The sequence below is a fragment of the Podarcis vaucheri genome (assembly GCF_965113315.1).
Source record: "Podarcis vaucheri genome assembly, chromosome: 2".
In the NCBI taxonomy this organism is placed as follows: Eukaryota; Metazoa; Chordata; class Lepidosauria; order Squamata; family Lacertidae; genus Podarcis; species Podarcis vaucheri.
The window spans coordinates 132,732,531-132,747,975 of NC_138760.1; the positions used below are offsets into that span (position 1 = coordinate 132,732,531).

General features: G+C 49.9%; 1 protein-coding gene across 1 annotated transcript in view; it reads right to left on the reverse strand.

Annotated features, from left to right (window-relative positions):
- Positions 1-15,445, reverse strand: part of COL11A2 (collagen type XI alpha 2 chain) — a 114,935-nt gene that overhangs the window by 19,771 nt on the left and 79,719 nt on the right. Inside the window, exons 34-50 of the mRNA XM_082211213.1 lie at positions 14,201-14,254; positions 13,861-13,905; positions 12,883-12,936; positions 12,733-12,786; positions 10,958-11,011; positions 9,790-9,897; positions 8,335-8,424; positions 5,844-5,897; positions 5,149-5,256; positions 4,639-4,746; positions 4,495-4,548; positions 4,325-4,378; positions 3,790-3,897; positions 3,462-3,515; positions 1,729-1,782; positions 1,559-1,612; positions 836-889 (exon numbers count right to left, since the gene is read on the reverse strand). Coding sequence (XP_082067339.1) covers positions 836-889; positions 1,559-1,612; positions 1,729-1,782; positions 3,462-3,515; positions 3,790-3,897; positions 4,325-4,378; positions 4,495-4,548; positions 4,639-4,746; positions 5,149-5,256; positions 5,844-5,897; positions 8,335-8,424; positions 9,790-9,897; positions 10,958-11,011; positions 12,733-12,786; positions 12,883-12,936; positions 13,861-13,905; positions 14,201-14,254 — 1,161 coding nt within the window. The remainder of the gene's footprint in view (positions 1-835; positions 890-1,558; positions 1,613-1,728; positions 1,783-3,461; positions 3,516-3,789; positions 3,898-4,324; positions 4,379-4,494; positions 4,549-4,638; positions 4,747-5,148; positions 5,257-5,843; positions 5,898-8,334; positions 8,425-9,789; positions 9,898-10,957; positions 11,012-12,732; positions 12,787-12,882; positions 12,937-13,860; positions 13,906-14,200; positions 14,255-15,445) is intronic.

The following is a 15,445-nucleotide window of genomic DNA, read 5'->3' on the forward strand; positions in this document are numbered from 1 at the left end:
GCTTCCTCTGGCACAAAGCAAGGAAGGGCAGGACACAAATTAAATGAATTGATAACAATATTGCCCATTCAGGTAGGTAGCCATGTTGGTCTGATGCAGTTGAAATAAGTAAAAGAATTGTCCAGTAGCCCCTTAAATGTAAAGGTAAAGGGACCCCTGACCATTAGGTCCAGTCACAGACGACTCTGGGGTTGTGGTGCTCATCTCGCTTTACTGGCCGAGGGAGCCGGCGTACAGCTTCCGGGTCATGTGGCCAGCATGACTAAGCCGCTTCTGGCGAACCAGAGCAGCGCACGGAAACGCCGTTTACCTTCCTTCTGATTGGCAAGTCCTAGGCTCTGTGGTTTAACCCACAGCGCCACCCTCTAAGTAGCCCCTTAGAGACCAACTAAGAATGTTCTGGGTATAAGCTTTCATGTGCATGCACTGCTGGTATCCGAAGAAGTGTGCAGGCACACGAAAGCTTTTACCCAGAGCATACTTAGTTGGTCTCTAAGATGTTAATGGACAATTCCCCCCCCCCATATTGCCCATTTTTTTCTGTTGTTCTGCACTGATCTTTGCCCCCTCGTGTAGATGATTTAGCTGGGGCACCTTGTTGCAACGCAACATTTCAAAGGGTGCTTCTTCTGCGCTTTGGTCCCCGTAAGGTTTTGGGGAGTTGAGGTGGTTTGCCTTCAAATGGGGAGAGAATCGAACTCTTCTCCCCTGTCCCTCACCAGGAGGCGGGTTTCACTCCTGTCAATCAATCCCATCAGGGGTGCTGGGCAGGACAGGTGTCGCAATGGTGGTGGCAGAGGTGGTGGGTGGGGCAGGGGGGGAGGGGGCCTCTTACCTTGCCACCAGGTTCTCCAGGGACGCCAGGACCTCCCGGCTCTCCTGCCTCACCCTGAAACGACAGAAGGATATTTAGGGCAGTGTAGGCGTGGGTCTGGCCCTATCCAAAGCTCTTCCCATCCTCCATTCTTCATTTACTCCAAGCCAGTGTGTGTATTTTTACTCATTCTGAATCTCAGGCCCTCCAGACCTCTCAACCTGGCCCCTGAGGTTCTCTCCAGGACACGCCCCCCATTGTAAATAGACTTGGGAACAGTGAATATAATATAACAGGCTCAAGAGAGCTTTCATTTGTTAGTGGGGGGCAATAGGGGGGATTTGGAAGGGATCATGAATATCTGGGGAGCGAGATTCCTAAGGGGGGGGGAATCCGTTTGAGAGACTCACAGCTCATCTGCCATCCAGAGAACCAAGAACAAGGAAGAGGAGATCAATACCCACTCATCCCCAGACCCCCAAACACACACAGAGACCCTACTCAGTGCATCATAGGATCGTACAGTTGGATGTTCATCTTGTTCATTTCCCATGATGCTCTGTGCATTAGTATAGAGACAACCGAAACCAGGCGTCATTCCCTCCAGCTGCTTCCTCCTCGTTCCCTTCTTGCTCCAGGGAAACCAGATTCGCTTTTCAGAACACACAGGGATACTGGCTCCCAGGACCCACTCCCAACTAAGCTCCCCAGAGGACCCAGGAGTCCTGTCTCCCAGCCACTCACCTTCTGTCCTGGGGGGCCAAGGTTTCCTACACCGCCTGGCGGGCCTTGGGGACCCTGCGTTGGAAGGAAAAAGAGACCCCAAAGTGTTAGACTAGAAGTCCATGCTGAATATCAGCTAATGGGCAGTGGTGGTGTAGCAGTTGTGGGGGGGGGAGGAGAAATACACTCACATTTGCTCCAGAAGGTCCGGCTGGGCCACGTGGTCCGGGGGGTCCAGGGGGTCCCTGCATGGAGAAGTGTATTTATTATTAGCACCTGAGCCCCGCTATGTGGGTGATCGATGCTCAGGTCCGACTCAAGGACCAATGTGCTGCTCTTAGCAAACACTCTGCTTTTGACAGGCAGAGGGAGGGGGGCAAGAGACCCCCGTTGCTTTCATTTCCATAATATTCAGAAAAAGATGCCCCCCCTTATTCTTAGGCTCCCAAACTCAAAGGGGCGATACACAGTTTCACCTCTTAAAGAGCAGGCAGAGGGCTTAGTCCCCAATCTCACCCTTCTGGTCTTCACACTAAGATCATAGAACCGCAGCAATGATAAAGGGACCCCGAGGGTCATCTAGTCCACCCCCACAAGGCAGGAATCTTAAGCATCCCTGACAGATGGCCCATGGGGATCGGTCAAGAGCAGGCAGAGGGATCTTTTATGTCTGCATCTGATCAGGGGGTAAAGCTGTAGCGGCTGGGAAGCCACTTCCCATGGGGCAGTACTGGCCTGCAGGAACGTGCCCCCCCTGAGCACAGCAGAACAGTCAGCCTCAGAAGTTGAGCTAAGCAAGCAAGGGGCTGACTCTGCAGATGAGAGCTGGCTGTCAGAGTCTGGAAAGGACAGCCCGGCCCCCCTCCTTCCCAGGGAAGACACTGTTAACTCTCAAGGAGAGGGAGAGTTGGAAGGTGCCCAGAGCGTTGCCAGGCAGCCAGCAGATAAGCCAAAATCCAAGAAAATCTGATCAGGGGGTAAAGCTATAGCAGCTGGGAAGCCACTTCCCATGGGGCAGCTCTGGCCTGCAGGCCACAAGTCAGCCATGCCTGGTCAAGGCAGCAAACCAGCCGTCCGGCAGATATGTATGTAAAAAGAGCCGAAGAGCTCCAAATCAGCTGGGTCAGGCCCAAGAGGAAACATCAAGGCCCCCTTCCTGTCCTCACAGTGGTCAAATGCTCCAAAGAACCTAGGAGTCGAGATAGACTGCTGCTGGACCTGGAGGTTCCACAGGAAGATGAGAAGGGCCTGGCAGCTGGGTTAGTTGCCAAAGAGCCAACCAAGTACCCCAGTGGGAAACCTGCAATGCAGTTAGAAACAGGAACCCCAAAACACCACCATTAGGGGCGCCTCTATAGGGACAGAACTACCTAAATTGTAGAGAAACTTATTTATGTATGCAACTACAGCAGCAAGAATGTTACTTGCCCAGAAATTGAAAGAAGAAGAAGTCCCAGCAAACAAAGAATGGATACAAAAACTTATGGAATATGAAGAAATGGTGAAACTTACCGGAAGAATAAGAAATCAAGATAACAAACTTTTTATAAAAGAGCGGAAATGGTTTATTGAATATTTACAGATAAATTGTAGACAGATAAGAACACTGGCAGGGTTAATTGTAATAACCTGCACTCACATAAGAGTATATATTTAAATAAGATAAATAAATTAGTAAATTAAATGAATTTGGACACGCAGAAGATATTAAAAATAAATTTAAGGAACTGCAGCAAGAGGGGGAAGGAAACCAAGTTTTAAAATGTCAAAATGATTGTAAAATCAGTGAAATGTATATATTTTAAAATAGAAATAAAAATATAGAGAAAAAACAGCATTGGGGTGCCTTGGAACAGAGAGAGAGAGAGAGAGAGAGAGAGAGAGAGAGAGAGAGAGAGAGAAGGGGCACGGGGGCAGCACTTACCATGGGCCCCACGTCGCCCGTCTCCCCCTTTTCCCCAGATGGTCCAGGCAGACCCTGTCAAGAGGCAAGATCAATTGTGGTTATTTATCATGACATCTCTCTCCCACCTTCATTCCTCTGCAGAGCTTGAGGTGGGGCAGTACATGATTCCCCCCCCCCCCGTTTCACCCCCACAACAGGCCTGTGAGGTAGGTTAGGTGGGGAGAGAGTGACTGGTCTAAGGCCACCCAGGGGGCTGAATGACCAAGTGGAGAATTGGGTTCAGGTTGGAGGGTTGGACGGGGGGAGGAGAGGTGTGACCCTCCGTTCAGGGTGTCCCTGGGCGTACCTGCAGGCCGATGGGCCCTGGGGGGCCATTGAACCCTCGGGTTCCCTCATCCCCCTTTGCGCCAAAGTGGCCTTGGGGGCCCCTCGCTCCAGGCTCTCCGTCTGCGCCCTGAAGGGTGAAAGACAAGAATCATAGAAAGGGCACTCAAGGGTCACCCAAGCTGGAACCCCCCCAAAAAAAAACACAATGTGGGAATCACAACTAAATCACTCTCAACTAAACCAGTTTCCTTTTCTTCTGAAAGAGACCCAATTCTTCATGGCGGTTTCAATTTTCATCTTGCTTTTTCCTTAGTGGGTCGTGCAAACCGCTCTTCTGAAAAATGCTTTTGACAGGGTATGATGGGAAGCTCATTGAACTAGTGTAGCTGCCCCCAAAAGTTTGGAGATTTAGCTGGAGGCAACCCTCTGTTCAGATAAAACTGGCCACTATATTGAATATGACCAACCATAACTGTGCTGATTTGGGGGGGGGCATTCTTAAAATTCCTGAATGACACCAGACACAAGGTGGCAAAATGAACTTGAGGACTTACTGCGGCTCCTGGTTGCCCGAGAGGACCCAGTGGGCCAGGGGGTCCCGGTGGCCCCTGCAGGGAGGAAGAGAAAGAGGCGAATGGCATGGATGGAGAGGCAGGAGAGGAAGAGCCCCACCCAACGCATTTTGTGGCCCTGCCCCGCAGATCTCAAGAGAACCCCAACGTACGTGCTCCCCTTTCGCTCCTTTGCCGCCCTTCTGGCCAGGATCGCCCACTTCGCCCTGCAGAGAGAGAGAACGAGAGAGTGAGCCGGGGAGGCCCAGCCCAGAGGCCGGGGCAATGGGCAGGGGAGACGCGCTCCAGACTCTTACCTTGTCGCCATCCTCACCTGGGCCCCCCGGAGGTCCTGCGGGGCCAGGCAGCCCGACGGGGCCCTGGACGCCATCGCGGCCTGCGGGGCCAATGGGACCTTTCTCGCCCTGGGGGAGAAAAGAGAAAGTGAGGAGGGGGCCCCCCGAGACTCACCCCGGAATCTCAACCGCCCACCCCCCTTTCCCAGGGGTGCCCCAGAGTTCTTGACGCCAAGCGCCACTTGCAGCTTCTGTGTCTCTTCTACCAAATTCTTGCCTTGAAGGGGGTTGGGCTGGATGACCCCTGGCAGTCCCTTCCAAGCCTACAATTCTAGGATTCTAATCAACATGACCCAGGAATCCGGGGAGTGTTGAGGGGTCCTTATTACATTCCCCCTCCCTCCAGAAAAACTTGGGGGTCCCCTCTGCCGTACCCCACCATCTGCCCCTCTCCCCGCTCTGCTTGCCTTTCCTCCACCCTCCCTTCCTCCCGAGAAGACCCATGAGTCCTGCCCCTTCCCCCCTACTCACAGGCACGCCTTTCTCCCCAGCCGAGCCGGCAGGTCCTTGAGGGCCTGGTCTTCCTGGGGGTCCGATGGGGCCACCTGGCCCTGGGCCCCCCCTTTCCCCTGGGGATCCCTGGAAGGCAAGATGAAAAGGGGGTCCTGAAGGGAGGCTGAGTGATGGGGAAAAGGGGCTCGCACCCAGAGCACCTCTGCTGGAGCCACCCTGCACTACCCCAGCACAGTGGGATGCTCAAAGCTGGCGCAGACTCTCACCAAACACAAGATCCAACATGGAGACGACGACAGACCCATGTAGACAGAAATTCCCCTCCCCACCTGGGTTGACTCTCCACTATTGAAATGTTTCAGTGGGCTTATTTATTCTCTATTTTAAATGCAGGTGCTCTTCTGTAGGCTGGGGGGAAAAGGCTGGCGACAAAAAATCCTCTGATGATAACCTATTGTGCTTTTTAAAAAATAAAAAAGCACACAAATTGCTGCAAAATGTGGAGAGCTGAATGGAAGACTGGGGGGGCGGGGATGAGAAACTGGGGAAGAACTGAACTTCTTCCTAGATACGGGTGTGAATGTGGTCTCGTGGGCATGTGCAGAGCTCAGTCGGCAGGTCAGGAGGTGCCAAGGAGAAGGGCAGAGTTGTGGCTGCAGGGCGTGCATTGGGTCGGTGCGTCAGGGCCGAGGCGGGGGGGAGGAAACACTCACGGCGGGTCCTGGGGGTCCGGCGGGTCCCTCGTTGCCTTTCAGTCCAGGTCCGCCCTGCAGGGTTGGAGGGAAAAGTTTGAGGCAGGCCAACAAGTAGACACACAAGCACAAAACACCCACCCCTTGCCCAGTCCTTCTTCTCTCCCCTTTTATTTATTTGAAGTGCTGCAGAGACTTCTAAGGGCTAGGCAACCTCACCAATAAGGCAGAATAAGAGAATGGCACAGTTGGAAGGGACCCTAGCGGTCATCTAGCCCAACCCGCCCCCCCCTTGTGAAGCAGGAATCACAGCTAAGTAAAATATAAACAGCCAGGTGAGCAAACGAAGGATCAGCGCCGGCCGCAGGGCCAAGGCGGTGCGGGAGGTGGAGGTCAAGTGGCAGGGAGTCCCTCTGTTCTGAAGTCACTGCTGAAGAGGGCAATGTGGGGTTTTATTTTGCCTTTTTTTGCTACGAACCGCAACCCCGAGATGCAACCATATAATTCTATTTTTCAGTTAAGAAGCTAAAAGAATCTAAAAAGGGTATAAGCAATTTACTAAATAATGGCAACAATAATAAACCAATTAACCAAAATAATACTATTATTGCCTTATATTTATTTCTACCCCAGCTTGGGACTCGGCAGGTAAAATACAAAAAGCTAAAAGCATGCAAAAGGTCATTGTTCAATTAAACTCTAATAGAATTAAAGCAAACCTGCTAAAATACAGATAATAAAAACAGCACAGCACAATTGAAAAGCCATTTCCTAAAATAAAAAAAACCAAGAAAACAAACTCGGCCAGATCCCAGAGGCCTGTGGTGAAATGTTCAATGCTCACATTCAAAAAACGAGGGGTGCTAAAAAGTTGCAACATAATTTGGGAATTCAAAAGGTCTTTTGGTGAAGTTAATATGACTCAGTTTTGCTTGGTAAGCAAAATGTGTGTAAAATTGAATAGAAATCATTAAAAATTATTACCAGGCACTTGCAGTTATATTATATATTAATATTTTTTTTTGGTTTTTTATTTAATAAATACATAATATAAATAATTATTATTTAGCACCACCTGACATTTTCAGAAGGTTAAATTTAAATTCTTTGGTTTTCCGAAAGCAATCCATGGATTTCTGCATCTAATGTTCCCCAGTCACAAAAATAATAGCAGATTTGAATGCCTCACACCCCAAAACATATTTTTAAGACCCCTTTTTGAAGAAAATTGCAAAACTTAAGCTTCACCCCCCCCCCTAAAATAACACACCTTAAGTGTAGGAATAAAACAGCCTTCAGCTGCCAGCAGAAAAACAACAAGGCAGGAGCCAGTCTGGGGTCCCCAGGCATGGAGTTCCAAAGTTGCTTGGGAGGAGCCACCACCAAAAAGGCCTTGTCCTTCCCCCCCAAGTGTTCCTGGGAGAGTGGTGGGACCAAGAAAAGCCACCCCCCGAAGATCTCAAAACCTGGGCAGCCTTATAAGAGGGAATACGGTTTTTCAGACAGCCTGGCCCTAAGTCATTGTTGCATCCGGAACAAACGGGTACCCAGTGGGGCTATTCGAGGGAGTTGTTTGCTCCCTACAAGATTTAAAAAGGGGGGGCACACCCCAAGACAAAGAAGCCCCTTCTCTGGCCACTCAGACAGTGCTCCCCATATATATATAACCACTCCATTGTAACTATCCAGCCTCCCAAAATTTCAACACCTCCTGCGATGGTTTGACGCCTTTCCGTTTCAACAGTACAAATTCTGCAAACACCTTCCGTATCTCCTCAAAAGCATTCCTCCTGCATATTCCCCATCTTTACCTTAATGGCATGTTAATTTATAGTTAATAGCTAGATCCCACACCTCTTTATACCACTCTTCCATTTTATATTCACCTTGCCCCTTCCACTTCCTGGCTATAATAATTCGTGCAGCTGTCAATAAATTCCTAGCCTGCGAACCTTCCGTCCCATTGTAAACTGATAATAATGCTACTTTTGGTCAGCTTTAACCCCGTGATTTCAGTCATCTCCTTAAACACCCTTTGCCAAAAAAAAAACACTTGTACATATTTACACCCCCACCACATGTGAACGTAAGTCCCTGTCTCCTGGCATCTCCTCCAACAGACAGTGCTTAACCTGCGGAACTCTCTGCCACTGGAGAATCAGGGGGCCCTTTCCGTGCCAACTTTCACAGACCTGCTGAAATTCTTTCTATTCTGCCTGGTGCACGCAGGCAAATGAAGAGGACCCCCCCCCAAAAAAAAACCCCAAGTTTGTTTTTAACTTTTAATTTGTTATGCTCTTACCGACTAGACTTATATTGTTGCACCGTGAGTGGCTACACCCTGCAATGCTGGATTTGAGTGTTTTCTACAGACATTTAGCTCCTGGCAGTTTAATCTCAGCCCTCAGAGCAGGCAGGATGGTAGCCCCGCAAAACGCCGTGCCCCCCCTGCACCCAGGCTACGTTTCCCAGGCCAACCCCATGGAAGGAGCGCCCCCCCACAAGTACGTACGGCAGTTCCAGGCAGGCCACGCTCTCCGGGGAAGCCTCGCAGCCCAGCGGGGCCATCCTTGCCGGGTCCTCCGGGGGTGCCGGGGTCGCCCTGAAATGCAGAAGGGGGAAAAGGACACGTTGACCCCCCCAAAATCCTGTCCGGAGCCCCCCAAACCCCAGACCCCCTCTTCTTGGGCTGGGGGGCCTGAATCTATCATGGCAGGATCCTCGAAGGGGGAAGAGGGGCAGCTATCCCGAGGCTCAGAATTATGGGGTGCAGTGGGCGGAGCCTGGGTGCTAAGGGGCGGGGCCTGTGATACCAGGGGCGGGGCTTAGAGGGCGAAGGGGATTTCCAAGGAAGTTTTCTAGACCTTTGAAAGTTTGAGCTTCCTCCCTCCTCTTTTGAGCCTAACTAACACACAGTGCTTGGAACCCCAAAAAGGCACCCCGGAAAGGGGTTCCGCTTTGGATGTTTTCACCCCATGAGTCCCCGGAAAAGGTAGTGGGTCCCTCAGAGAGCTTGGGAGCCTGTTACGCCCCTGTTATGGAAATTACAGGGGGGAGCCCACATCTTTAACGTTGTTAAATGTTACAGATATTATGCATAAATGCATCCTTTCGACTTGACAGCTCAGGGAAGTTACCTAGCTTTTAAAATGCCTTTTTTTTTCACTCCATAAGACACACCTTTTCCCTCCTAAAAAGTAAGGGGAAATGTGTATGCGTCATTTAATTTACGTCGCGGGGATTCGAACCACCGACCTTCTGATTGGCAAGTCCTAGGCTCTGTGGTTTAACCCACAGCGCCACCCGCGGCCCTAACCCCTGTCTACCCCTCCCCTTTTGTGACATGTCAGTGATGTAGCAATGATGTGTCAATGATGCTGTATGGACTGTATTCTGGGATACGGTGGGAAACTTTTAAAAGTCCTTATCACCCCATCCTCGGAGTTCTAAATTCCTCTTTGAACCTGTTGCGCAGTAAACCTTTGTCTACAGGTCTTTGCTCTGGTTGGTGGCTGGACTCCTTCCTTTATCCCTGGCATTTTTTCTGGCCCATGTAGGACCAGTCTGGAGAGTTGGCCTTGGTGAAGATTTGACGTCACCATCCCCGAAAAGTTTTCAATTTGAATTTCTACTGAAATGAGGCTGCATTTTAATATTGTGCTTAATCTTGTTTTTAAGTTGTACTTTAATCAATTGTTTTTCTACTTGGTGTTAGCTGCCCTGAGCCCGGTCTTGGCTGGGGAGGGCGGGGTATAAATAAAAAATTTATTATTATTATTATTATTATTATTATTATTATTATTATTATTATTCGACAGGGACCCTCAGGCTCTGCCCAATGAGCTGGGTGACTGAGCAGCCTCACATCTAGAATTTTCCCGTAACCCCACCCCCACCTCCCCCTGCTGGGCTGCCCATGAGCCCTTGCCCTCGCACCCAGACCCCGCTCCCCCTGCCAAGGGCTTACCTTTGTACCTTCTTTCCCAGAGGGTCCAGGCAGGCCTTGCTCTCCGGGAGGCCCAGGAGGGCCGGGGTGACCCCTTTCCCCCATCTGGCCTGTTTCTCCTGCGGGGCCCTGCCAAGGAATCAGAGAGTTGTAGGTTATGGAGGGAACCCCAGGACTCATCCAGACCAACCCCCGGGCAATGCAGGAATGTCAGCTGAAGTGTCCATGACGGACGGCCAGCCAACCTCTGCTTAAAAACCTCCAAGGATTGAATCCCCTGAGCAAGGAAGGAGCCCTCCACAAGCAACCCCTTCCCCACCCTGCAGAATTTATTATTATTTATATTATTAGTGATTTATTTATTCATGATTTGTTGTTGTTATTGCTGCTGCTGCTGCATTTATATCCTGACTTTCCCCCAAGCCAGGACTCAATGCAGCTTGCACAGATAAGATAATATTAATAATAATAATAGTATTCTGTCCATCTGACGGGGTTGCCCCTCTGAGTGGCTTCCAACCAATTAAGACATCAAACTAAACTGGCAAGAGTTTTGTTAGCCCAGAAATGGAAGCAAGAAGAAATTCCGACGAAAGAAGAATGGCAGACAAAATTAATGGACTACGCAGAATTGGACAAAATAACAGGAAGGCTTTGAAACCTGAGGGACTAGAGATTTACAGAAGATTGGAAAAAGTATATTGAATTATTTGAAGAGCAACTGTAATCAACAAATTACATTAGTAGGACTACAAGAAGTTTTGTAAGGAGAAATATACGAAGCGTTACAAAGTAGAAAAAGATAGAGATATTGGTTATGAGTTTGAAATGTAATAGGAAAAATAAGAAATGCATGCTGGGAGATTAGACTGGAAAATTTTCAGACAGGACTGATGGAAGTCAAAAAAATTGAATAAGTATGTTCAATTATTGTTGAAAATGGTATGTTAAAAAACTAATAAAAAGTTATATAAAACTAAACTAGAAAGGTATTCAATGTAATTGTTTTAAAGTCATCAAACTCAAAACAGAACTAAAACAATATAAAATACCAAAATCTGTTAAAATACAGGCAATTAAAACAGAACACGCCCCACCCTTGCCATCTTCTGACTGTCCCCTCCCAGGGTCTGGTGTTTTGGCTGCTCTCTGGTGCTGGGGAGGAGCAGAGCGACCCCCGTCTCCTTACCTGAGGACCCACAACCCCCGGCCCTCCTGGGGGTCCGGTCTTGCCTTGGAATCCCTGTGAGGGAGAGAAAGAAGGAGGGAGGTTACAACTGTGATAAGAATTTTAAAGTCTTAGATATATAATAAACGTACCAACCAAGCACATACATAGATCAGCGCAGGAAGACCGACCTGAAACCATTTTTGATTCCCAAACTGAGCAAATGTTTTCTCTACAAAGTCAAAGGGAAATGGAAACGCCTCCCCATTGTCTTTTCCTTCACAAATCCTGTCTTAAGGGTATGTCTGTCTGTGTATGAATAAGCTGTGAGCCTGTGACCTGGCTCAGGAACTAAGTATTTGTCATTACAAAAGACTGGCCAGGCTCCCCAGGGTATCCAATCAAGTGAGCATTAACAGGTAACCTGCCAGACAGGAGGTAAACAATGCACTCAGATTTCTGCTGTAGACCGCCCTTTTTGTGATGTGGGTATGATGTATGGAGAGGTGGTCTGGAGCTCCAGGGCAGGGAATTTAAAATGTCTATATAAGGGCAGGCACACCTTGGTTCTGGGTCCTCCTGTCCTCCTGCATGTGGGGGGAGCACCCTGTTGCAACAGTTCAATAAAGATCAGGCTTACTAGCTTCTTCGCTTCTCAATATTCTCTGGTTGGCCTCTGTTATTTTCTCCTACAGATAGGGAACCCACGTAAGGACTCTATATGGGCTCTTGGATACCCCATAAGGGAAAAGGGGCAGATTTTGTTTACAACACAACTCTCTCGTTTCCCCTGGGTGGGATTCCTCCTGAATGACCTGGTGTCCACAATGGTGTCAGAAGTGAGATGAGATGCGATGGAGGAGTGAGGGGGATCCATTGGAAAGCAGGGTTTTCGACGCACCAAGGGCCAGCCGTCAAATGCGTGAAAACCCCCGAGTGTGTGCAGAGCGCAAAAGCAAAAAAAAAAAAAGGACACTCAGAGTCACTCAACTCTGAGTGTCTTAACTGTTGGGGAATCCTGAGGAAGCGAATGGTTCTAGGTCACTTAAGGGCTTGTCTGAACCTTTATAGCTCAGCTCAATTCCTGAGTGCCGTTGGTCATTCCCCAAGTTGGTGAGGCTCATTTGACCACAACGAGAAGCCAAAGATTCGGTGTCATCGGCGCAGCCCTGTGGAACTCTCTGCCACTGGAGACCTACCAGCTTTTCAACGCCTGCTGCAAACCTTTTGATTCCACCAGGTGATTACGAATAGGTCCTTCTGCGATGGTTTGCTAGCGTTTGTTTTTAATTCTTTGGCTTGCTTTCACTTCTTTAATGGTTTTTACCTTTATATGATTGCAAACCGCTGTGAACTAGTTCTATGGTAGGAATTACAGCGGTTATCTTGGTTGTCAAACGTAACCCGTTCCGGAAGACCGTTCAGATTCCAAAACATTCGACAACCGAGGCGCAAAGGGAGAGCGTCAATTTCAATGGTGAAAACTGAAAAATATGCAGCGGAAGCCATTTGACTTCGAAGGCGCATTCAAAGATGGGGAAAATATGGTACTTCCGGGTTTACGGCATTCGGAAACCAAAATGTTCGGCTTCTGAGAAGCTCGAAAACCGAGGTACCGCTGAACTTTCATAAGGAAACGAATGTTGCTCTTCGGAGTTCGGTTAGCCAACAGATCCGCCTTGCAGCGATGTCGTCCAGTCAGCAGGGGAGAGGAGAGGGAGTAGGAGTAGGAGTAGGAGTACCAGGAGTAGGAGTACTAGGAGTAATAAGCAAGGAGTAAGCAAAGAGTAACTTACGACTTCTCCCCGCTGGCCAGGGTGTCCGGGCAGACCGTCCTTCCCCGAGGGGCCCTGTGGGGAAAGAAGACAAGAGGCTCAGTGGGTGGCCGGAGGGGGGATGACCGGTGGGGGTGGGCAGAGTGTGGGGGCAGATAACCGAGAACTCACCGGAGGTCCTTTTGGCCCAGGGAATCCGTTTGGTCCTTGTGGTCCCGGTTGACCCTGCGGAAGACGCAGAAGGAGAAGGAAACATTGAGAAGCAGCTGGCGGAGGAGGAACCGGAAGCCTTCCTAAAATCATTGGGACCCCAAAGGGTTATCTAGACAAACCCCCTGTAAGAGGGGGGGGGTTTACTGGTTTTTTTATTATGTATTTTTGGATTTTGTGATTTTATGTTGTCTCCGCCCTGAGGCCTGTGGGCACAGGGCGGTATACAAATGTGATATATAAGAATAATTAAAAAAGCAGGAATCCTTTTTGCCCAACATGTTTCTCGAACCCACAACCCTGAGATCAAGAGTCTCATGCTCTACTGACTAAGCAGACGGTGACGCAGGGGAAACCGACCCCTAAGTAGCAGCAGCACCCAGAGAGCAACCGGCAACGTGTAACAAAACATTGACAATTTCAAAATTTTAGTCGGGCAGGGCCTGCCCTTGGGAACTCCCTGACACTTGATAGCAGGCAGGTGCCTTCGCCGTGCTCAAAACTTTATACTTAGGGGCTTGGAAAGTGGTGTGAGTTTTAATCTGCTTGTTTAACTAAATTATTGTCCTAAATTATTGCTGTGAATTTTTCTCGTTGACAATTTTATTCTTCTTTCTTTGCAAATCATATTGAGGCTGCTGTTTGTTTGTTTACAGTCAAGCAGTAAATAAATGTCACAAAACAAATACATAAAATGAATAAACGTTGTGCTGGATCCGGATGCGCCACTACCACCCAGATTCCAGAGCAGCGATGCCTGAGGAAAGGCAGCTGTGACCTTTGGAACTCCCCGCTACTGGATGTTCACATGTCGTGCGCTTTTAAATTTGAGCCTCGGTGCTCTCTTAATTCCCTGAGATTCTCACTGGGGGCTCCTTTCTCCTCCTCCTCCTCCTCCATCTTTCCTTAACCCCCCCGTCTTCCTTCCTGTTTACTCACCCTTTCCCCGGGGGGCCCGGCTGGTCCTTCGCTGCCCGAGGTGCCCTGCATGAGGATGAGATGAAAAGGAAGCTATTTAGAAACGCAGAATCGCCCCTGCCAGCCCTGAGAGAACCCAGGAGGCCCCTGGAAAGGGAGGCTGAATCTAAACATATATAAAACACGCTGTGAAAATGCTTTTCTAAAAAACGTTTTAAGATATATATTGAACTTGCGGTTAGCTCAACATCGCCATCTACTGTCACGTTTGTATAATGCACTTAAAACACACTTTAAATGTTATATTTGCAGCTGTAGAGCTGAGTCCAGAGACAAAGAGCCCCATATCCCATAAACCAACCTTTGCTCCAGACTTCCCTGTGGCCCCTCGTGGCCCCCGCTGGCCTCGTGGCCCCTAGAAGAACAGGGGGCAGAGAGAGAGAGAGAGAGAGAAGTAAGTGATCCGGAGAGCCAGGGGGCAACTCATCCCAGTGCAGCCTCCCTCCCATCTGAGGGGATCCAGTTCCGCCCCCCTTACGGTCATTTCCGGGTTCAGCGCATGATCGCGCATGTATCAGTGGCGCCTAATACGGGGGTTGCCAGTATCGCAGATCCTCTTGGGTGGGGGGTCCTTCCCTCCCCTCCTCCGCTCTCCCAATTAACCTCCGTCTCTGAAAATTATTGCAAGTGCTCTCAGGGGAGTCTGCCCCCCTCCGCTCCCCCTTCCCCTCTCCCAATTAACCTCCGCCTCTGAATATTATTGCAGACGCTCTCAGGGGAGTCTGCCCCCCTCCGCTCCCCCTTCTCCTCTCCCAATTAACCTCCGTCTCTGAATATTATTGCAGACGCTCTCAGGGGATTCTGCCCCCCTCCGCTCCCCCTTCCCCTCTCCCAATTAACCTCCGTCTCTGAATATTATTGCAGACGCTCTCAGGGGAGTCTGCCCCCCTCCGCTCCCCCTTCTCCTCTCCCAATTAACCTCCGTCTCTGAATATTATTGCAGACGCTCTCAGGGGATTCTGCCCCCCTCCGCTCCCCCTTCCCCTCTCCCAATTAACCTCCGCCTCTGAATATTATTGCAGACGCTCTCAGGGGAGTCAGCCCCCCTCCGCTCCCCCTTCTCCTCTCCCAATTAACCTCCGTCTCTGAATATTATTGCAGACGCTCTCAGGGGATTCTGCCCCCCTCCGCTCCCCCTTCCCCTCTCCCAATTAACCTCCGCCTCTGAATATTATTGCAGACGCTCTCAGGGGAGTCTGCCCCCCTCCGCTCCCCCTTCTCCTCTCCCAATTAACCTCCGTCTCTGAATATTATTGCAGACGCTCTCAGGGGAGTCTGCCCCCCTCCGCTCCCCCTTCCCCTCTCCCAATTAACCTCCGCCTCTGAATATTATTGCAGACGCTCTCAGGGGATTCTGCCCCCCTCCGCTCCCCCTTCCCCTCTCCCAATTAACCTCCGTCTCTGAATATTATTGCAGACGCTCTCACCAGTAGGAGGGAGCACACACAGAGGAAGAACCACTAGGGTCCACCATCTGCCCCCCAGCATATCACCAGGACCTCCCCCCACATCTCAGGCTTGGGCCCTGGAATTTTAGGTCTAGGGT